Source organism: Triturus cristatus, chromosome 2_1, assembly GCF_964204655.1.
Source record: "Triturus cristatus chromosome 2_1, aTriCri1.1, whole genome shotgun sequence".
In the NCBI taxonomy this organism is placed as follows: Eukaryota; Metazoa; Chordata; class Amphibia; order Caudata; family Salamandridae; genus Triturus; species Triturus cristatus.
Window position 1 is genome coordinate 84,224,343 of NC_140581.1, and position 24,415 is coordinate 84,248,757.

General features: G+C 47.6%; 1 protein-coding gene across 1 annotated transcript in view; it reads right to left on the bottom strand.

Moving 5' to 3' along the window:
• Positions 1-24,415, bottom strand: part of LOC146863793 (sushi domain-containing protein 1-like) — a 192,040-nt gene that overhangs the window by 52,334 nt on the left and 115,291 nt on the right. Inside the window, exon 5 of the mRNA XM_085636828.1 lies at positions 21,886-21,925. Within this exon, the coding sequence (XP_085492954.1) occupies positions 21,886-21,925 (40 nt within the window). The remainder of the gene's footprint in view (positions 1-21,885; positions 21,926-24,415) is intronic.

Genomic DNA, 24,415 nt, shown 5'->3' on the forward strand with positions numbered 1-24,415 from the left:
CTGTCTGTGCGGTAAATGCAGGGCCATGTAAGATGGAAGTTTTATCTGAACTAGCAGCTTTTATGATTTATTATCTGAGAGTGTTTAATATCCTTGCCTGACAGTGGCACCATGAAGCAGCAGCCTTTATGTTTCCAGCGCAGTGAGGCTTGCTACGTCAGAGATATGGCGGGTGATTAATGTTCCCGCTGGAGAGAGGTCAGAGTTTTATCTAGTGGCAGTTTCAGTTTTCACTCTCACCATCAAGTAGCCCAGAGGGTTAATATGCCTACTGCTAAGAGAGTCTATCAGCACATTGTATTGTACTGAACTGTATTATATGTGGATAGCTCAGTGGGTTGCAGCTTTTGTCACAGACTTCCCTTCGTTACTTGTGGTTCAGCCGCACCTGAAGCTGAGGTTGGGGTGGAGGGTGCTGATTTTTTAGAAATTAAATAATAGCTTTAAAAGCACCTGCTTGCTGCAGAGTTCAAATCTCTTGTTGCTCAAATGAGTGTGATTTCTGAGATTTGTTTGTTTCCATGGACTTCCCTGCATGATTTTGGTCGCAAGAAATTGCCACACATTTAGTCATTGAATGACTCCCATAAATCCACTGAATGTATGAAAATGTCACACATAAGCAATCTGAAACATTAGCAGCTGTACTCAAATGGGTGTCATTTCTGCTGTCTGTATGATTCCCTCGTCTTCATTGCTTGATTTTTCACGAGAAAATGCCACTCATAGTGTCTGAAATGTCACTTCTAATTAAACTGAGAAAATGTCGCATATAGCAATCTGAAACCTTGGCAGCTATGGGGAAGGACTTCTTGAAATAAAGGATATACCGTGTTGGCCGTGTTCAGTGCCAAAGCAGATTTTCACTCAAACGGGCGCCATCTTGGTTAATGCTGGAGCTTCTGATCCAGGCCCAGTTACAAATGTGCACTGGGGCGCGGAAATGCCCTGGTTACTTACCGGTAATCTTCATTACTCCGAGTCCTAGTCTTCCTCGCCACAGTAATACATATGAGCCTCCGGCTCCACACAGAACTCCAAGTAAAATAAAAGAGCAGCGCTCTAGTCTCCCCTCCCTCCTCCAATATGGCCCCCAGCGGCTTCAGCCAATCCCATATAAGGATACAAACCAGCCAGCCCGATCTGATAATCAAAGCCGCAGACATGAAGCCACCACCAGGGCCGGGAGGGAAGGGAAACTATACTGTGGCGAGGAAGACTAGGACTCAGAGTAATGAAGATTACCGGTAAGTAACCGGGGCATTACCTCCTCGTCCAGTCTTCCTCGCCACAGTAATACATATGAGCCGATACCAAAGCAATCAGCTTCATGTAAGGAAATAGACCACACCAATAGTGCAGTGAAAACAAATTTTAATACACAGAGGTACAGCAATCACAAGAGAACCTCTCAAGTCACCCCCGCAGTTAGAACAGAAGATGCAAATGAAACAGAACCCCCACCCCCAACCTGGAGGCGGTAATGGGACATGAATGTATGAGGGGAAGACCAAGTAGCAGCCCTGCAAACATCCTCCATGGACACCCCTTTGAAGGAGGCCCAAGACACAGCAACAGAACGGGTGGAACGCCCCTGAACAGGAAGGGAGGGAACCTCAGAAACAGAACCATACGCCAACAAAATGGCCTCCTTAATCAGCGACTGATCGTCGAAAGGGATGGTTTCAGGCCCTGACGTGATAAACCATAATTGACAAATAAGTTGTCCACTTTGCAAAAGGAAGACGTGCGTGATAAATAGATCAATAAGGCACGATGAACATCCAAGAGGTGCAACAGGGATTCCTCATCCGAGGAAGGATCAGGACAAAGACTCGGAAGGACCACTTCAGTAGACCTGTGGAAATAAGAATCCACCTTTGGAATGAACGTAGCATGAGGGCGTAACACCACACGGTCCGACAAAATCGACAAAAATGGGGCAGAACGAAGGAAGGCACCCAACTCACCCATACGTCTGGCAGAAGCAATCGCCACAAGAAACACCACCTTGAGTGTTAAAAACTTCAACCCCACCGACTCCAAAGGCTCAAAGGGAGCCAACTGCAAGGAGCGCAAAACCAAAGGCAGGTCCCAAGGTGGAGGACACATGATAGGATGGAGGCGCTGGAAAGAGAGAGACCTAAAAAGTCTAGCAACCAATGGAGAAACAGAAACCAAAGGGAGTACATGGAATGCCCGAATCGCAGCCCACTGAGCCCGAAGAGTCGAAATGGCCAAGCCCAACACAAATCCATCATTCAAAAAATCCAAAATGCGAGCCGGGCCCAAAGAAGCCACCGACAGATCGTGACACAGACACCAAGAAACAAAATTATCCCAGTGCTTTGCATAGGATTTAAGAGTAGAAGGTCTCCTGGATTGCTGAATGACTCCAGCCACAGCCAATGAACATCCATTTCGCATCAACGAATCCCTTTCAAGAGCCAGGCCCGCAGACCCAAGGAACGGAACACAGGCAGAGGAAGAAGAGGACCCATCAGAGGATAAGGAACGAATGGCAAGGCCCACCCCGGAGACACGGCCAATTCCAACAGCAGGGGATACCAAGGGCGACGCATCCAACCCGGAGCAATGAGAAGCACAAAGGATCCCTCCCTCTTGATCTTCTGCAAGACCGCCGGAATCAGGGGAACAGGGGGAAAGGCATACAATAGACCCGTCGGCCAAGGGAACGACAGGGCATCCACCCTCCAGGCATCCCGGCAAGGCATAATCGTGCAAAAGCAACGGCTCTTGAAATTGTCCTGGGAAGCAAATAGGTCGACAATCGGATATCCAAACATCCTCCGCAACCTCCTGAACATCACATGCGTCAGGGACAAAGACCCCATGGAAGGAAACACCCGGCTCAGACAATCCGCCACAGTGTTCTCCGCGCCAGGTAGGTAAATGGCAGACAGGGACTCCAGATGTACCTCCGCCCAACAACATATCCGACGGCTGAGGCAACTGAGGGAACGAACCTTGCACCCCCCTTGATGGTTCACATAAGACATCACAACCTGATTGTCTGTTCGGATCTGTACATGGTGACCCCGAACAAGATCCGAGAAATCCAACAGACCCAGAAGGACGGCCTTCAGCTCCTTGTAGTTGGAGGAACAAGACAACACCGACAGAGGCCAAACCCCCTGAGTTGTCGAATCCCCCAGAGTAGCACCCCACCCCAGCAGGCTGGCATCGGTAGTGACCACGCGGGTGGGAACAATCAGAAAGGGGCGGCCCCTGGACAGATGACCCTCGTCCAACCACCAACTCAGGACCACCCGAACATCTTCCGACATAGGAATCAAAACACTCATATCTACGGAACAGGGGTCCCAATGCGACAAAATGTGGGACACCACTGGGTACATGTGGAGGCGAGCCCACGGCACCGTCAATAAGGACGCCGACATTAGACCCTGAACTCTCAACCAGAGGCTCACAGGATGAGAATGCCCCAACAACAGGGCACGAACTGCAGATACCAGGGACAGAATCCTGGGAGGGGGCAGGAACACCATCTCCAACTGAGTCCTGAACAGAGCCCCAATGAAAGTCAATTCCTGTGCAGGAACCAGGTAGGACTTCGGTACATTCACTAGGAACCCATGATTTTCCAGGACATGGCACACCCTCTGGACATGCAACTCCGCCTTAGGAAGAGAAGAAGCAGAAATTAAAATGTCGTCCAGATAAGGAAAAACACTAATGCCCTCCCCATGCAATTGTCCAATAAGAGGAGCCAGAACCTTAGTAAAAACCCTGGGAGCAGAGCAGAGTCCAAAGGGCAGTACCTGGAATTGGGTAATGACGACCCATCACGCAAAACCGGAGAAACCTCTGAGAGTCTGGATGAACAGGGATATGCAGATAAGCATCTCTTAAGTCTATTGATGCAAGGAAGTCGCCCTGAGATATCAGAGGAAGGATCAATTGAAGGGAAACCATCTTGAACTTCTGGTGAGGGATGTAAGTATTCAACCACTTGAGGTCCATCACTGGTCGAAGATCCCCAGTGCGCTTCGACACCAGGAATAGGATGGAATACACACCCAACCCCAATTGATCGACGGGAACAGGAATCACCGCACCTTTGACCACCAGGGATTCGATGCCTTCCAAAAGTGCCAATCTCCTTACAGGATCTCTGGTACAAGGAGTGGCCCTGAAACAGTCTGGGGGAGTCTGGATAAATCCAATACGCAAGCCCTCTGAAACCACCTGCAGCACCCATTTGTCCGATACAGTCATTCTCCAAGACTCCAGGAAGAAACTGAGGCGAGGAGGAAGAAGAACCGGATTTTTCCAAAGGAAGGAGCACCCCGGCCACGCCCCCTTCCACGAAAGGGCTGACCAGCCCGACCCCTCCTAGAAGGTCCAAAAGCCCTCTGAGAACCAAAGGAACGGAAGTGACTCGCCCTCTCAGGAGCCAGGAGTTTACGGTCCTCCGCCGTTTTCTTTACCATGTCATCCAGAGGTGACCCAAAAAGTTTAACCCCAGAAAAAGGAATCTTCATCAGGAGATTTTTCTGCGCAGCATCAGCCTTCCATGAACGAAGCCACAACTGGCGTCTCGCAGCCACCGAAGACCCAGCCGCGGAAGCCGCCGCTCCCAAAGAGTCAAAGGAGACATCTGAAAGCAACCGAACCTGTTGCTCCATCATAGCCAGGGTAGAAGAAACATCCTCCCCCCTGGTCCAACAATTCTGACAGAGACTGAAAATCCTTAAGCAAGGATTGTATAGTGTAAGAAGCATAGGCAGCAGCCCTGATAGAAAAATTTGCAGCCGCAAAAGTGCGCTTCACCGCACCATCCACTTTACGGTCAACCGGGTCAGCAGAAGAAGAATCCTCTGAAACTACAGTCCCATGAGACGCCATGCTGGCCAACAAGGAATCAACCTTCACCGAGGAAGGGAATTTCACATCAAAATCCTGAAGCGGGTACCTTTTATTCAAAAATCGCGGAAAGGAACCCTTGTCCACATCCTTCCATTCATTCTCCATGACCCTCAAGACTGAAGAGTGTAGAGCCAAAGAATCGGGTTCAGGACGTTGATATTGCGCAAATAGATCATTCTCCAGAGGAACAACAGAAGCAGGAAATACCAAGTTCTCTAGAATGTGACCCAGCACCTCCTTCAGGTCGGCACCCTGCACAAAACGACCCTTGACATCAACCTCCTCCTCATTCTCAGAATCAGCAGCCGCAGCGCCATCAACCTTAGCCCGCTTTGCAGGAGGAACAGGCACCTGACCCTGCATAGCAGCAGCCACAGCAGAATTGATCATCTGCTGCAACACGTCCATAGAGGGGATCTGTATACAAGAACCAGAAGCCACCACCAAGGGATCAGGAGCATCAACATCCTTAGAACCACACTCCATCATAGATAAACACAAGTGGACGAGTGAATTAAACACAGGCAACCAAGACAACACTCCCGGTATAAAAAGGCCCCGTGGTTGCTATGCAACCGAACAAGCCAGCCCCTGCCTGTCAATAAACAACATAAATGCCGGAAGAGAAATCGAGCGCATGCGTATAGACCTGTCATAGATCTACGCGTGATGTTCCAGTCATCCGCATACCACAGAAGCAGAATGACGCGATCGGGAGCTCCGGCCCCCACCTCAATCAACTCGGCACATATAATCAGGTAACGAATGCGAATGTGAGCCTCCGGCCCCCAGAGCAAACGCACCCGGCCGCGCTACGTCCGCTTAGCAGGACGCGCGGTCGGGAATGAAATAAACACCCGTTATGAAGTCAACTGAAGTCAAACACAGGTTAGCAGGACTCCCAGTACGAGTCCCGATCGTAAACAAAACGCCACTAAAGTCCGCTAAAGCAGGACCAGAGGCGCGAAGGCAGAAGAAGGGGGAAAAACACAAGCAATATCGTAATGAACAAAGAATAACACAAATTATACAACTACTTCCCCCAAACTTGATACCCCAGGGCAAAACGGGGCTGCTCAATCAGGACCCCCGCCCCACTCACCTGACCATCAGGCACACAGCACTCGGAGAAGTGCATAAAAAAAGAACAGATCGGGCTGGCTGGTTTGTATCCTTTTATGGGATTGGCTGAAGCCGCTGGGGGCCATATTGGAGGAGGGAGGGGAGACTAGAGCGCTGCTCTTTTATTTTACTTGGAGTTCTGTGCGGAGCCGGAGGCTCATATGTATTACTGTGGCGAGGAAGACTGGACGAGGAGGTAATGCGCAGCGGGCATGCCGCTAGCAAGCTGAAGGCACAGCAGAGGCAAACCCAGCGACGTGTGGCCGAGCCCGGTGGGGATTAGGGGCCAGGGACCCTGCTCTGTGCAGGTACAGAAAGGATTAGCTGCTCAGCGGAAGAACTACATTCATTCAATCTTACTGAAGAGAGGGGGCATGTAAGGATTCTATCAATGTCCGTAACGGGGAGACGACATGTGCGACATGCAATAGGAGGGGAGCCAACTTTCATTGCAATGCTGAGACCAGAGAAAGTGAAACAAGCTAACAATGGCAGCTTGACCTGCTCAACTGCAGATCAATGCACAAACATGACCTTGAATTATTCACTTTCTTAGAAGATTACAAACTGACAGCTATGAACCTCATGCAAACCTGGCTCCAAGAGGCCTCCTTACCAGGCATTCGAATGACCCTGCCTCAGGGCTATCAAACTTCCTGGGGTGACATGGAAGGAAATAAAAGGGGAGGGGCAGGAGCTATTATGTAAGCCTCCTGATTCCAGGCCAGATTCACAAAGGTTATGCATTTGTGTGAGTTTACTCATTTTCGATATTCACAAAACTGCAAATTAATAGTAACTTTACAACTGTCTTTCAGTTCAGTTTAATATAGTTTATTAGTTCATTGAGACCATAAACATGTCCAAAACATGTATCTAGCATACTTACAAGATTAAAAAAGAGATGTCAAAATGAACGTTATAGTTCCAGTTATAAAATAATCAGATTATAAAAACCACAATTCATTTCGTAATATTAGCCACATTCTTTCTACAAAATGCTAGAGGAGGCCTGTGCGGATGATACCTATGAAGTTCGTGGACTTGGCTGAGGCCCTCCGGCAGTGTAGCCCCCAGACTCCTAATCAAGCTGTGGGGCAGAGCTGATCTTGGGGAGCCCCCCTTAAACACCCATCCATGACCTCTTTGAAATAGGGTGATCACTTTACATAAAGTGGTGCATATGTACAACAAACTCAACAAGGCGGGGTAAGGGAAAACAAAGCCCTAGCAGCCCACCAGGGCCTTAATATATGGCAGGGGGGGTAGGGGATTGTCAGGCCCCTAGCAGCCCACCAGGGCCTTAATATATGGCAGCGGGGGGTAGGGGATTGTCATGCCCCTAGCAGCCCACCAGGGCCTTAATATATGGCAGGGGGGGGGGGTAGAGTATTGTCGGGCCCCTAGCAGCCCACCAGGGCCTTAATATATGGCAGGGGGGTAGGGGATTGTCAGGCCCCTAGCAGCCCACCAGGGCCTTAATATATGGCAGCGGGGGGTAGGGGATTGTCATGCCCCTAGCAGCCCACCAGGGCCTTAATATATGGCAGGGGGGGGGAGTAGGGGATTGTCATGCCCCTAGCAGCCCACCAGGGCCTTAATATATGGCAGGGGGGTAGGGGATTATCATGCCCCTAGCAGCCCACCAGGGCCTTAATATATGGCAGGGGGAGTAGGGGACTGTCATGCCCCTAGCAGCCCACGTAAACCTAAGTGTGCTGCACAGCTACGATGAATGTTGTACTGTTGAGCCTGTGGGGGCCAAAAGTTTCTTCTATGCAGGGTTGGTATTTAAAACCTCCTTACTCTGAAGTCTATTACCAGACATAATCTCGGTAAGGCATGATAGGGGAATGGCATACCATTAGCAACCCACCAATGACAAAGACATGTGGCACGTCTACAAAGGGGAGCGTGCTGATAAGCCTGCGGTGACCAAAACCCTCATCTCGATGGAATAATAATAATAATAATAATACGGCCATTTAATAAAGTGCAAAACAGCTACCTCCCGAAGGAGGAATCCCGGCGCTAAAGGAAAAAAAGCAACAGCACATACAAACAAGAACAGACATCAAGTCCCCCTCCCGGATCAATCCAGGTTAAAAAGACCAGTCTTGACTGTCTTCCTAAATTGGCATTCTGAGTCAATTTACCTTAAAGAAAGCGGCAAGGAATTCCAGAATTTAGCAGCTTTGGCCACAAAAGATCTACCACCCCAGTGCTCCTTCCTAATTCGTGGGGTGGCCAGCAGATTCTGATTGCTGGACCGCAATAGGCGCGATTGTTTGTAAACTGATAGACGCTGTTTCAGATAACTGGGGCAGAGCCCATGGAGCGAACGAAAAGCTAAGATTAGGGCCTTAAATTTAATTCTATTCACCACTCGAAGCCAATGAAGTTCTTTAATGTAAGGGGTGATGTGTTTTCGCATGGGCACGCGTCTGATCAAACGCGCTGCCGCGTTTTGAACCAGTTGCAGTCGCTTGACCAAATAGGCCGGTAGGCCCAAATAGAGGCTATTCGCATAATCCAGCCTGGACGTCACAGTTGCATGGACTATGGTACGCCTGCAAGATTCTGGTAGCAGATGTAAACATTTTCTCAAGTGCCTCAATTTTCCAAAACAGGTAGATGTTACTTGCTGAATTTGAGAGGAAAACGACAGGTCAGCCTTCCATTGAACTCCCAAATTTTTTGGCATGCCTGTTGGGGTAGGTGGTGTCCCGATTTCCTGTGGCCCCCATAGGTCCGAGTCAGGTGGGTTGTTAGTTCCAAAGAACATCACCTCCGTTTTTTCAGCATTTAATTTTAGTTTGTTATTGTTCATCCAGACTGCAACTTCTGTGAGACAGCTCTTAAAACTTTCAAAGGTCTCAGCTGACTGATCCTTGAACGGGAACACCAACTGGGTGTCATCAGCATAAGATATTGCCTTGACCCCCCACTTGGCAATGAGTGAAAAACAGGGGGGCCAAGTAGATGTTGAACAACAGTGGGCTTAACGCTGAACCTTGACGCACCCCACACCACAAGTGCTTCTGCTCTGACTGATAATGTTGAACAGCCACCCTTTGAGTCTGCGTGTGGAGAAATGACCTCACCCACTCCAGGGCGGTTCCCCCAATGCCAAAATCCAGAAGGCGTTGCACCATAATGGCATGATCAACCGTATCGAATGCGGCAGATAGATCCAGGAGCACCAGCATAGCTGAGACCCCCGAGTCTACCGCTGCCCTCACCGATTCGGCTACCTCCACAAGGGCTGTTTCTGTGCTGAAACCAGCTCGAAAGCCAGATTGCGTATCATGTAAAATGTTATTGGTTTCCGTATATTTAGCTAGTTGTCTCTGGACAACCTTTTCCAGCATCTTGGCTGGAGCTGGCAATAGGGAAATAGGTCTGTAGTTAGACAGGACCCCAGCATCGATATTGGCTTTTTTCTTCAAAGGCAGGAGTGTTGCGTGCTTACATATGTCAGGAAAGGTACCAGAACCCAGAGAAGTATTCCATATGTTCAGTAGCACCTGGGAGGCAGAATGGGCTACTTCCTCCCATAATTTGGAGGGACAAGGGTCCCCTGGGGCACCTGACCTGCACTTCAGCAGGTCAGGTCAGGTCAGGGTGTGAAACCTTTTTCTCTTGCCTCCACTCTAACAGCCTCACACTGGCACTATGTGGCCCAAGTGCCCTTTTTGGATTTTATAAGAGTCTTAAATATATCCATAAACTGTACCAGTCGAATATTGAGTATCCTGTTCCTTGGGTTTAGTGAGTGCTGCGGATCTTGTACTTGTACTTGTAAGTGTACTTGTAAAGCGGATCTGAAAGTCCTGTTTCCCAAGCTCTTGTATTCATTACGCAGTAGAGCCCTCCACTGCAGACCTAAGGCGGGGCAGGGGCAGAGGATGTGCAGCAACGGTTCCTTTGTCTGATGACATAAGTGGCTCGTCATATCCCCCCCATTGCCCATCATCTTGCCATTTGGGTTTAAATCTAGGGTAGGCATCACACCCAGTCTCAAAGACGTTAACTTATTTTGAATTTTAAGAGAGTAGGTGGCCTCAAGGAGGGGCTGGACCTTTAGATCATGATATGTATTTAGCACCAGCCTTCCATGCTCTCTTTACAACTGAAAATACTCAGTTCTTGTCTTGGGTGGTGTTTGTAAAGCAATAACACACTAGTGAAGGGCAGGTTAATAGCTCAAATGTCTGTAGCACCAACGTTAGCAACACTACCTCTAGGTCATACTCCTAGGAAGCTTTAATTGACAGCTAGTTCCTTGGTGTGCATCTCCAGGTGGCCACTGCAATGTCACTTAATACACCTATGGTATCAAAGGGGTTGTTAGACTTGCCTGTTTCTGCTGGGTCATGCCCAAACGTTTTGCCTTCACCCATCTGTTTTCAGAACCTGTTTCACTTGGCTTTTAGGACTGTCTGCACTTTATCACTGCTAACCAGTGCTACAGTGCTTAAACTCTCACCTTTAAACATGGTAAAATGGGCTTACACTCAATTGGCACATTTAATTTATTTGTAAGTCCCTAGTAAAGTGGTACTCCATGTACCTAGGGCCTGTAAATTACATGCTACTAGTATTGTACTAACCAGTTGAGTAACCCATTAAACATGTCTCATGCCTGCCACTGCAGGCTGTGTGTGCGGTTTTAAACTTCCATTTTGGAGGTCCTGGGTTCAAGATGCAGGTCTATTGCTTCTCACTCAGGAAGGAGGGCAGCAGACAAGCAGGGCAGCAGGGTAGCAGATCTTCTTGCAGCAGAGTAGCCCGGAGTCTTTCACAGGTCCAAATGTGTACTGAAGAGGTGGGTCTGAGAGTCTACTACCTATACCTGGCACCAGCCTTGAAATAGAAGTAGTTTATAGAGGCATCCAACCCCCTGAGGTGTCAGGAATTTCCTTCCTGCCTGCCCTGGCCCCAACTTCTCTGGGGGCACAAAAGACTAGTGTGAACCCTTTGTCAGTGTGCTGAGACAGAGTCTTTGTGATGTGCAGGTGCGGTAGATGACCTTCTCGCCCTCATCCTGACAGAGATGGCCTTCCTGTCAACACATATTCCCAGTTTTTAGGTTTCGCCTGCTATTGTTTTTTATATAAATCTTAAAAGGCCCCCTCAGTTTCCTGGCTTTTCATTGGTTCATATGCTTGCCAATTTCTTTTTCTCCATTTCTATTGGCTGTCACATATTTTCCTTCATTTACCAATGCTTGCTCCTCATCTGCTTCTCTTATCAGTTTCCTGTAGCCGAAATACCGTTAACATCCACTTTGGTGGAACTATTTTTTTCCATAGATTTTTGCCTCTTTCTGCCTTTATTGTCTTGCAGCACATTTTTATAAAGCACAACTTATCACCCAGAGAAATTAAGTGATTTGCCCAGACTCACAGGATGTTGTGCCACCGAGAATCGAACCCCATCTCTGGAGTCAGCTGTGGGAGCTGCACCACATTCTCTCGACTCCTGTGATGTTTATTTTAATTTTATTTTATTTAAGAGTAACACATCTCGGGTTTCCCTCCCCCAACATTGGGACTGGGAGAGGATTTTATCTCCATAGTCCAATGGTTATCCCACAATCCCACAGCACAAGGTAACAGCAGAGTTTTTCTCTCACATCCCTTCATGGTGACATGGATGTCCATTATCCCCATTATTATTCTTGTTGGCGATGGAACCACTAATGGAAGCCATTTTCAGTCATCTCCGGTGTAGCGACCCCTATAGGCCTATCAAAAATATTACTTATGCAGCTGACATATTACTAACGCTTACCGAGATTTTTGCCCATTCTGATGTCCCTCATCACTACCATCTTAGGCATATCGGGATATAAAACCAACTGGGACAAAGGTGAAGCTCTTCCCATGAAGGGCGTTACCACTAAGACTAATCATTGACAACTGTGGGTGGAAAAGATAGTATCTGACAACTTGGATCCACTCATTGCTAAGACTTAGCGTGACTACCCTAAATGGAACCAGCTCAACCTCTCACTGTGGGGGACGGGCGGTTAAAATGGTAGTAGCCCCATGCTTCACATATGTTCTATGTTGACGAACCATTGATAAAGACATAATGGGCCAGATATACGACTATTACATTTTGCGACTCGCAAATTGCAATTTTGAGCTACTCGCAATTTGCAAGTCTCTAAATGAAATGTACTAATGCGTTACAGACACATTAGTGTTTTCCAATGGGGTTGCAAATGACCTGCTTCAGTAATATTCATGAGGCAGGTTGCAATTTACGACCCATTTGGAATGGGCAAAAACAGAAGGATGGTGGCCTGCTGGGGACAGCAGACCACAACGTCTGTGTTTGCTTTTTAATAAAGCAACGTTTTTTAAAACATGCAGCCCGTTTTTCTTAAAGAAAATCGGGATGTGTTTCAAAAAGAAAAATGAAACGTTTCTGTTTCATTTTTTAAGAGTAGGCAGTGATCCTCTTAAAAACGTTTTCGCTGCCAGTCACAAAGGGGAAGGGGTCCCCTGGAACCCTCTTCCTTTTTTTGAGTGATTTACTACCTAGTTGAAGTAGGCGGTAAACTGAGATTATTTTGCAACCGGATTCCGTTCGCCAAACAATCGTAGATGCCCTTGCGACTCGCCATTAGGAAGGGATGCCCTTGGCACGCCGCTTCCTAATAGCAACTTGAAAACCCTATTTTGCGAGTCATAAAAGGTTACTGACTTGCAAAATAGGGTTAGTACATGCTAAAAGCCGTTTTAGTTTCGCAAACAGCCCAATTTTCTGTTTGTGACAGCTAAAAACGGTCATACATCTGGCCGTAAAAACTTTATTTGGGGGAGTATGAGGCAAGACAAAAAATTTCTACGGTGAAAGCCCTCAGATGCAGCAGAGTGCTTTAACATACCCAAGCACCCATATGAAGTAGTACAGCCTTATGGGTGGGGTTATCCCTATGAAATGGGAATTGTGGGAAAAAGCTAGAATTCTCACCTTAGATCAATTATCTGTAGGCTAATTGAAAACGTTTGCTGCACTGAGGGACAAATTCCAACTCCCGTGACACAAGAATGGAAATACTTACGACTGAGACACTGTTTGTTGAGTATACTAGGGACAGAGCCATGAGACATACAGGACTCCACAACTGTAAAATATTCCAAACACTGGTGACTATACAAGGTGGTATGTCAGGCTTCTACAATCTACTTGAGCAACGTTTACATTCTAAGTCTCTTCCATCCCAATTTCATCTCAAGGAGAAAGCTTGGGTTCAGGAGGACTATACAGAGCAGGACTGGAGGAAACAATAGAAGCCTTAGACAAGGGCACCTGTGAAGCTCGGATGAAGTTCTGCCTTTTTAAAACAGCACAGGACTGGTACTGAACCCCTCCAAAAATGAGCCATCTCTGGTCTCCAACACCACTCAAACTGCTGGAGATGCAATCACACAGTCTGTGACGCAGTCCACATCCTGCACAAATGCCTCAAGATACAGCAACTTGCGTGTGATGCCAGACTCACTCTTGGAATGGCAATAGCCCTTCCTTCTACTTTGGCAGTAGACCTAGTTCTACATCATGACACAAATGCCCTACCTGAACTAGCTAACTAACCGGAAATGAGAGCAGATCACTGCCGAACGCTATGACCATGGCCAAATTATATCTACGCTGGCATTGACGATTGCCCCAAATACCTACACAACACAAATGGCTCACTGAAATGTTTCAAGTAGCCTTGTGGGAACAGCGAATCTACAATTTACAAGATGACATTGACATGTTTCGAGCCATATCGTTTCCTTCATTTGATCTGAGCATAGATACAGCTAACCTAAAATGATCCTTCCATATCTACAAGGGCAGACAAGAAGCTGCATTGCTATGGATCAAAGGCCTTGAAACATCTGTAGGTGGGCCACCGCACTTTCAACAAATCCTACCCCGACCCCTCCTTCCAGTGACCTGGAGTTTCTAAATATCTTTAGATGTGCCATACTTTAATAAGTACACGTGCTGATCTCCTGTGGTCGTCACTCCACTCGTTCACCTTCGTTCCTCTGTAATAGGATGCTCTGTACCCCAACCCTCACCGCCACCCTCTTCTTTTACACTATCCCAGGATGGTGCCAGCAGCACTTTAGTGGTTGGCCTTATTTTGGGAGTTTCGGTCTCTATCTTAGCCTCAAGAGTGAGATATTTTGAAACCATTTCCCCCCTTCTTTCTTCCTCCCTTGCTATATGTATGCTGAAATCACTATATACTATTTTGTTCTTTTTTGATTTGTAGACAGGGTGTCTCCCTATTCATGGACATCTTGTTTATGGCTCTAGCAGCATTTATAAGATTCATTGTTACTTTTTACAGGCAGGAGCACGATTTGGGATAAAATTGGTTTGCGTTCTTACTCTTTCATATATGATTATGGAAATGTACCAAGATCATATATATATATATATATATATATATATATATATATATATATATGACCGTAGTGACTGTAGTGCCCGAAAGGACAACATCGTATACAGTGTTTATTTTATTTTTGATTTTCAACGTTTAGAATAATATCTACATTGTTACTGCAGGTCTAGATCATGTTTCCTGTTTTTTCTACCATCAGCAAGAACATGATTATATAAAGTTGTATATTCATATTGTACTGTTGACTATGATCAATAAAAAGTTAATATAGAAAAGAAAACAAGTTGTGCTAAGCAGACCCAGTGATGGAAAGAAGCATGTGAGTGATCACACTTAACGCAAACGCTAACATGGAGCACTTGAGTTTACACATAAAGTGAATTAAATGGTATTTTGCAGTGCCCAGTGGTGAATACAATGATCATAAGAAAGAAGAGTTACAAATGTTTTCAAGGTTATATTAGTGGATCAATCAATCAATCAATCAATCAATCAATCAGTTAATTTGTAAAGCGCACTACTTACCCGTAAGGGTTTCAAGGCGCTGGGGGGCAAGGGGGGTGCTGCTGCTACTGGTCGAAGAGCCAGGTCTTGAGTTGTCTCCTGAAGGTCAGCAGGTTTCGGTTTGTCGTAGATAGAGGGGGAGGGTGTTCCAGGTCTTGGCGGCGCGGTGGGAGAAGGGCCTGCCTCCGGAAGTGGTTCTACGGATGCGCGGGACCGCGGCCAGGGCGTGGTCAGCGGAGCGGAGTTTCCTGTTGGGTACGTAGAAGGAGAGTTGACTGTTGAGATAGGCTGGGCCGGTTTTGTGGAGTGTCTTGTGTGCGTGGATCAGGAGCTTGAAGGAGATTCTTCTGTCGACGGGGAGCCAGTGCAGGTTCCTCAGGTGGGGGGTGATGTGGTTGCGGCGCGGGACGTCGAGGATCAGGCATGCAGAGGCGTTCTGGATTCTTTGTAGTCTGTTGATGAGCTTGGACGAGGCTCCGGCGTAGAGGGCGTTTTCGTAGTCGAGTCTGCTGCTGACTAGGGCCTGGGTGACTGTTTTCCTCGTGTTTGTCCGGATCCATCTGTCGATCTTGCGCAGCATGCAGAGGGTGTTGAAGCAGGTGGACGAGACTGCGTTGACTTGTTTGGTCATGGTGAGTTTTGAGTCGAGGATGACTCCCAGATGGCGTGCGTGGTCAATGGGCAGTCGGCGACTGCCTTCATTCCCTGGTAGAGGTTGGATTTGGCAGTGAGAGGGTCCTTGGTGAGGGAGAGGATCAGCTGCGTGTCGTCAGCGTAGGAGATTATGTTGAGGTCGTGCTGTCGGGCGATGCGTGCTAGTGGTGCCATGTAGACGTTGAACAGCGTCAGGCTGAGGGAGGATCCTTGTAAGACGCCGCAGATGATCTTGGAGGCCTCGGACCGGAACGGGGGGAGGCGGACTCTCTGAGTTCTGCCGGAGAGGAAGGAGGTGGTCCAGTCCAGGGCTTTGTCTCGGATCCCTGCGTCGTGGAGGCGCGTGCGTAGTGTGTGGTGGCAGACGGTGTCAAAGGCAGAGGAGAGGTCCAGGAGGATGAGGGCCACCATCTCGCCGCTGTCTAGCAGGATCCTGATGTCGTCTGTGGCGGCGATAAGGGCGGTCTCGGTGCTTTGGTTGCTGCGGAATCCTGATTGGGAGGAGTCTAGGATGTTGTTGTCTTCGAGTTGACGGGTGAGCTGGGTGTTAACTATCTTCTCGATGACCTTTGCTGGGAATGGAAGCAGGGAGATGGGCCGGAAGTTCTTGAGGTCGCACGGATCTGCCTTGGGTTTCTTCAGTAGGGCGTTGATCTCTGCGTGCTTCCAGTTCTCAGGGAAGGTAGCGGTCTCGAAGGAGAGGTTGATGATGATGCGCAGGTGGGGTGCGATGGAATTGCCGTCTTTGTTGAAGATGTGGTGTGGGAGAGGGTCGAACGGGGATCCGGAGTGGATTGTGCCCATGGTCTTGATTGTGTCCTCGATGCTCACGTTGGCCCAGGTTGTCAGGGAGTCATGGACGGTGGGGTGCGGTTGGACTGGTGCGACGAGGCCCGCAGGGGTTGTCCGGGGTTCGAAACTGTCATGGATGTCGGTGATTTTTCGGTGAAAGAAGGTGGCGAGGGAGTCGCACAGGGCTTGCGATGGAGGGATGTTGTTAGCGCTGGAGCTGGGGTTGGAGAGTTCCTTCACAATGTTGAAGAGCTCCTTGCTGTTGTGTGCATTATTGTCAAGGCGGTCTGTGAAGGAGGTCCTTTTGGCGGTCCTGTTGAGATGGTGGTGGTTGCGGATGGTGTCTTTGTGGGCAGCGCGGCTGTCCGGCGTCTTGTCGCTGTGCCATATGTTCTCCAATTTCCGGCAGGTTCGCTTTGAGTCGAGGAGTTCCGGGGTGAACCAGCTGGCTCTTTTGCTGGTGTCTCTGTTGGTGTTTTTTTGCAGCGGGGCTACGGTGTTGGCACAGTCGTTCATCCAGCGTTCGAGGGTGAGTGCACCATCATCGGGGTTGGTGGGGTTGGTCGGAGCATTGAGTGCTAGGCTTGTCTGTAGTTGTTCTTCAGTGACTTTGCCCCAGCAGCGGCGGGGGGTCGGTAGGGTGCGGTGGTGTGTGAGGGGTTTTCGGAAGGAGAAGTGGATGCAGTGGTGGTCTGTCCAGGTGAGTTCGGAGGCGTGGCTGAAGGTGACGTGGGGGCTTGAGGAGAAGATGGCATCAATTGTGTGACCGGCGATGTGGGTCGGCGTCGTGACGAGCTGTTTTAGTCCGAGGTTGGCGAGGTTGTCGATCAGGGTGGAGGAGTTGTTGTTGTTGTTGTTCTCCAGATGATAGTTCAGGTCTCCGAGGAGGATGTAGTCGGGGGAGGTCAGCGCGTGTGTGCTGATGAGGTCGGCGATGGAGTCGCAGAATTGAGGCCGGGGTCGTGGCGGTCTGTAGACGAGGGTGCCTCTTAAGGTGGTCTTGGGGTCCGTGTGGATCTGGAAGTGCATGTGTTCAGCAGTGCTGAGGGTATCGTTGGTGTTTGTTGAGACCCTGATGGTTTTTTTGTGGACGGTGGCGATTCCTCCTCCGGCCCTGTTGGTGCGGTCTCTGCGGGTGATCTTGTACCCGTCGGGGATGACTATGGCGATGTCTGGCGAGGAGGCTTCGTTCCTCCAGGTCTCGGTCAAGAAGGCAACGTCCAGGGATGCGGTGTCGAGTAGGTCTCAGAGCTCGACGGCGTGTTTGTGTACGGAGCGGGTGTTGATCAGGATGCATCTAAGCTGGTTGGGTTCTGTCGTGGCGGGTGTCTCGGCGCTTTTGAGGCAGGAGAAGCTGCAGTTCAGGCAGGTGAAGGGACCGTGGGTGAGCTTCGGGGCGGCCTTGCAGCAGGTGTGGGTCCTTCCTGGGTTGAGAGCGACGAGGGTGTTGGTGTCGTAGCAGAGGCGGTCTTCGTGGCTGGTGCGAGGGGCAGGGGTTCTGGCGCTGGGCGCAGTCCAGGCGGGGACAGGCGCAGACGGGCTTGCCTTAGGCGCGCCTTCAGTGCGCCTGCGGCGCGGCCGCCATATATGGGGCAGTGGGGATTTTAGGAGCAGCTGGGAGGCGGGAGGCGAGTGTCGGGTGGAGCGAATGGGCACAGAGGGGGCGGGGCCGCAGGGGAATCAGCGGCGGGGACGGGGGAAAGGAGACAGGCACAGGATATGGACTCAAGAAGGGGGCACAGAAGTCAGCACAAGAGGTACAAAATAAAAGGGGGCACAGAAGTCAGCACAAGGGGTACAAAATAAAAGGGGGCACAGAATGGGCAGTTTCTCAACGCGAGCGGTCGTAAGCATATGCGACCACTCGCAATGAGAAACCTGACCCCCCTCGCATTAAGAAATCTCGCCCGGAAGTTTATTTCCACGCTTGCACTCGTCAACTTGATGTTGACGATCGCGAACGTGGAAAAATTTCGCCGGGAGGTGAATTTTCCTCGCTCGCCAACTTGATGTTAGTGAGCGCGAACGAGGAAAAAAACTCTGCTCTGCTGCACGAAGTGGAGTTTTTCAGAACTCCGCGAGCTCCACGTAACGCGGAGTGCAGAAAACTCTGCAAACTCCGCGAGGGGAGCGGAGTTCACCACCCAGGGTTATAGAAGAGTGTAGGATTTTTTTTGTTTTGAGGTCATAGCAGTAGGAGGAGGCTTTTGGATAAGTAAAAAGGGGTTTTGGAGGGGAAGAGTCAGAGGGAAGAGTTTAGAAAGGTTTGTTTTGGGGAATCGATATACTAAAAGAGGTGTCAGATGATGCAAGGGCTATTTTGGGGATCATAGTAGTGGTATGGGGTTTGGGATAAATGAGAGTGGAGGTAGAGTATATATTGATAGATGTATAGGGTGAGAGATAGGGTAGTGCATTGGAAAGAGGTGTAGAAAGAAGTTTGAGATGAGTCAGAAAGTTGGGCTAGAAGATATATTGAGAGAAGTATAGACTGAGAAATATACATCATACACTGAAACTAATATATAGGAATTAGAGAGATGACGCATCAGACATTGCACAGCAATGATAGTACCAAATGGAATTGCAGTAAATGTAGTAAAAATTAGAAAACAAGCATAATAGAAAGATTAGCGAATATTTCACAATTAAGTATTATGATACGCAGTATGATTTTGAAACATAAAACGGCATGAGATTTAATTTCAGATAAAGAAGTTGGAGTTTGTAAAGTAATTAACACGCAGTGCTGCAAGTGAGAAATGGGGAAATAGGGATTTTTGGAAAAGATGAGTAATCAGTTAGGTTCCTGAGGTAAATGGATAGTAGGCATAATGAGAGTATTAATTGGTTACTTTGCTGTTACTGTTGCTACTAATTTGCATAGGTCCTTACATAAGTGCAATCTGCTTGATTGAATCATAAAAATGGTCACGATGGTACCCCGGTACGGTTAGGGGTTCAGATGGGGCACTGTGAGCTAGTTAGGAACCAGACAAACATTTTCTTACATGTGTGAACTGAGTTCCCATATTCTGAAGCTTATGCAGTCCAGATACACAGTCCTACATAATTCGTAGGAACCGTATAAGTTTCTTAAAAATATGTTAGCAATTCAACTGAGCTGAAAATCCCTTTTTAATTCTTCAGTTTAACACAAAACGGCACAGTATCGCAGCAACCTCACAGAAAATGTCACAGCTACTAAGGACACCTAGCATGCAATGAGAGTGAGGGAGTTAATTGTTATGCTATACAATGAAAGCTCCATGTGTGTTTGTAGGCTCCACATAGCTGTGTCATGTGGATTTACTCAGCTAGAGAGTAGTTTTCTTTTCACTCATACTCTTGGACTTTATTTGACATTTTCCAAAAGTCATTGGGTCCGATTCACAAACGTAATCTGAGACAAAATTCTAACTTTACAACTTTCGGTATTCACAACGTGAATTTAGGAGTAGTAAAGTTAGGATTCCTAACTTTACTACTCCTGAATGATCTCTGTGAATACCGAAAGTGGTAAAGTTAGGATTTTGTCTCAGTTAAACTTAAGTTTTGGCCCTAAGATTTTGTCTCAGATCACTTCTGTGAATCGGGCCCTTTGTTATGAAACGTTGCATAGTGTTTATTTTGTTTTCAAAGGTCTTTTTCATCTGCTCATGTCTACCTGGAAAGATGAACTTGCTGTTTGTCCTCTGATTTAGGTTTCGATTCCAGTAAGAGGGCTGGGGACCTACAAACTGTGGTCCCTCAGAACAGAAGAACTGTCCTGATATTGGGCAACCCCACTCGTCATTAACGTTGCCTCCATTTAGAACATAGTAAGATTTGCTCTTGCGGCTCGTGGACCTATTTGTCCTTCAATCTTGTTCAAGGACCAGTTTTATTAAAACATCTGATCTTATTAAGTCTGAAAACTGTCTCCACTGCTGAGGTTCGAAGTCTATAAAAATGGCTATCACCCAAGAGCAATTTTGGTTTCCTTGAAATCTATTTTAAAGTTTGCTCCTACTGACTTTCATTGAAACAGTTAGCTCATTCGTATTCAGCTTTTAGAGACTTATTGATATTCAAGAGGTCCAGGAAAACAGATATGATTCTAATGGCCCTACTGTGGCCTCACCCTTAGACAGGCTCAGGGCTACAAGGAGGGTGTTGTTTGTGTGGGAGTTGGTCATGATGGTACAACATTTGGTCAGGTTCTCTGTGAATTTATTTTTCAAACTGGAAGCATGGATTGGCATTGAGAAGGTATAAGGTGAGATAGTGAGTTGTGAATTTAGAGGTGTTGGAGGAGATGGTGAATTTCAGCACTCCTTCAAAGGCCAGTTCACAAATGGGGGATTGTTTCTGAGAGAAGGCCCCTGGAATGAGTTGTCTTCTTTTCGAGCAATTTCATGTCCAGGAAGAATAATACCAATACGACCTGCCAAACCCCCAAGTTCTCTGTGGTGACCTCCTGAAATTGCAGCAGTACAGAACTGACTATTTTTATCGACAACCAGTTAAGCAGTAGGAAGAACGCACCATTCAAAGTTTTTTAACTAACACAATTATTTTGGTTTATTGGGTTCCTGGATCACTTGGAGGCCTTGGTAACATGTTTTCTGATTTCCCATCCATCATCTATTATTTCTAAGACCTCTCATATTCACTTGCTGAGGGATTTTAATATTTGGGTAGATGTTCATGATTTGCATTCTAGAGCTCGAGCTCGCCGTTCAGGGCTCTGTTTCTCTACAGTGGCCTATGTCTGATATGCTCAGCAACTTCCTAAGCTGACCTGGAACATACATTTGCAGCATGACATGTTTTTATTTTTGATTCTAATGTTATGTAATACTCTATTACACCAGTGGGTGTGCTGGTGCTGAAGAGGACAAAGCCACGAGTAAAACTGCTTCTGTAGAAGAGTTCTGCAGAGATAAACTTCAAGTGAAGAGGAAGCAGATTCAAAATGCTGACTGTGATCATATAAATAGATCTCGTTTCCTGCAAAGAGCACCTGAAGGATGGAATCATCTGCTAGAGTTCGGATGCAGATCTCAGGAACATTGCAGGAGCCAGTTTAGCCTTATCAGATGGTCAGGGACTGAGGAGAGACTGGGGAGGCCCAGGATCAATGCCACTGTCATATTCTAAATAAGTTAGAATCTGTTAAGTGGATATTTGCACAACACAAGGTTGAATGAGTGAACACAATCAAGTGAAGTTGATATGGCTGCCTGCATCACCATCGTCCGATGGTGCAACGAGAGAAGATGCCGCACCTTTTTCGAACAGGAGGAAACAAGCGGACAAGACTCCTTTGATCTGGGGAAGCAGGCACATTCTGTTTCCAATGGTCTCCTTAAAGGCGCCCAGAGAGCCACTTGTTCAGCCACCACAAGTAGATGATGCTCTTCTCTTGGACTACAAGAGACATGTTTAACTCTAGATTAACATCTAATTACAAACACAGGAGCACCCATAGTCCTTACCTGTGGAAACCCCATATAGGGCACAGGAGTATGTCCTGTCCTGAAAAAGAATGAAAGAGTGAAATAAATTGGTCTGAATGCATATTTTTAAAGGAAGATGATTACTGTGGCCTTCATTAAACAATCATCATTGACTCACCAAGTTACATAAAATACTAGCACAAACCGAGCAATCGATTACTGCACCTACATACAGCTACTAGTAAACACGTTTTCATTTTTAACCTTACCAGTGTACTTTTGTTTGCAATGCCAAGCTCAACTTTCTCCAGCATCTAAAGCCTAGAGGAAGCATCTCAGAGAACGGCTGGGAGATGTGAGGTACTGCGAGGGAGGAGCAATATAATTGCCAGACCCCTTCTGCACTTTCCTCCATCTCCATCATCATTGTAATGAGAGTAGACCTGCAAACACCCAGAAGGATGTGCCCAGCCAAGCAACAGTAGAGTAGGCCCATTATATCACTTCCACGCATAGGGCACAGGCATGCACTTAGTTAGGGTACATGTAGCACCACTCACTGGTTACGTCAAAATCTTTCGGACATTCTGCCAGTTGGGGATTTCCATGCAGGGACATAGTATCCATGAGAAGCAAAGATCGCAATGGTACAGTAAAAACTTGTATGTCCTCTTCATATAACAAACAAGCATTAGCATAGTCAATAGATTTTGTCTTTGGGACCTTATAAGTGTTTAGCGATGCAGCATATTATTTCCCACAGGGCAAATTTCTGTAATAGAACTAGTGCTCATAAAAAGCACTTTGATACCTTCATTCGAGCTATATAAAAATGCAAAAAATAAAAAGGAATGAAAGGAGAAGTGCTTGCAGATTCTTGAGGTGGGGGTGCAAACAGATACACTCTGTAGAGTGATTAAATAAAGCATGAATGGATGTGAGGGTGATCTGGCTGGGGTTGATTGGGAAGGGGGAAAAGAGGCGATGGGGGACAGTGGGAGTGAGAACTAAATCATGGGCACTCTGTGAAACCCCTAAAGCAGCAAGATTCCCAGTCCCTTGCCAGCGTAGCTAAACACATACCAAAGAAGAGCAGGATGGCTTTGAGGAACAAGGTGGTATGTGCCCTGCAAGACGCAGCACGCGGAGGGGACCAAGCATTCTCGGAAAACGTGTCAGAGAAACGCCAAAACTGGACTAGCATTGCGGTGAATGTTGTCTCAAATATTTATAATTAAAGAAATATGTTGATAGTATGAGGATTAAAATAAATGATAAAGATAGTTTGCTTCTTCAGATACCCCAAGTCTCTCATTGGGTGTGAGTCTCACCAGTGACTAAACCCAAGAGGGTGGGACTACCCAGGAACATTTGGTGAGTGCCCCCAGAATTGTCCCTTGGTGTGCATACTCCCAGGGCCTAGAGGGGCTTGTTGGAGCTTGCGGAGCGGGGTCCCTAACACGTTCGAGTTCCACATCTTAGAGCAGTCTAACTCCTGACCAGTATCTCTGCACTCATTGACTTCAGTGGAGTCTCACCACTAGGAAAATGCTTCTCCTTTCCCTGTTGTCTGCTTAGCTTCCTTAACCTGCGGAGCTTACAATAAGGCAAAACTACTATACAAAGCGGATTTTAGGGACATTAACAAGTTGGAGACTGTGCCCCCGAGGGCATGGCATGCGCAAAATGGGCGTCAACTGCGGGTCGCTAATTCACAGTTTATGGAATCGGTCATTTCTTTGCAAGTTCTTGGGCCCTCCGACTGCCGTCTGCACTACTTGCAGCATCATTTTCTTCCTCCTCAGACAGCCGTGCACTCTCATTCCTATATATGACTATCAGTCCTTTGTGCAGGGCTGAAAACTCCACCAATATTGACCAAAACACACATATTCGCACTGGAAGGAAACCCTATACAGCACGCGTGACACCCTATACAGCATGCCTCTGAAAGGGCCCGTGCAGCACGGATTGTGCGGTTTGGACAGGGACATTAAACATCGCACCTCTGAGCCACACTGATGCATAAAATATGTATTTTTTTAAGGGGCTGGGGGAGCAGAGACAGCTGCGGTCCTCATAGGTGGCCCTAAATTGTTCCTCTGCACAAGACTTCCTGATAGCGGGAGAGCCCGGAACACCAACACCAGTGGGTTTCGCAATCAGGACCCTGCAGGGGTGACAGAGAACATAAAGAAATGCAAGCCCAAGGGCCTGGGGCAGCAACACAACCTACCTACTTGGTGTCTGTTGAACTGCAGGACAGGATAGAAGCTGCTAGTAGGAAAGAGGAGGCTGCAGGATGAGCAGAAGACAGCTGCAGACAGCGAAGGCCCACCGGAATCCTTACAGAGGCAGACAACAGGCAGTAACACGTGTTTAGTTCTGTCTCTCGGGGCTTCTTCGTTGCACAGAGACAGTATTACTTGTAGCCCCCTTTCTTCATAGTACGCAATGTAGTCCAGAAGAAGTTGTTCGGCCACTTCAGGGTTTTCATTTTTCCGCATTTCTGCTCTATGAAACGTAAGCTCTATTTCTTTACTCGTAGCAAAAATTAAAATAAGGAAGT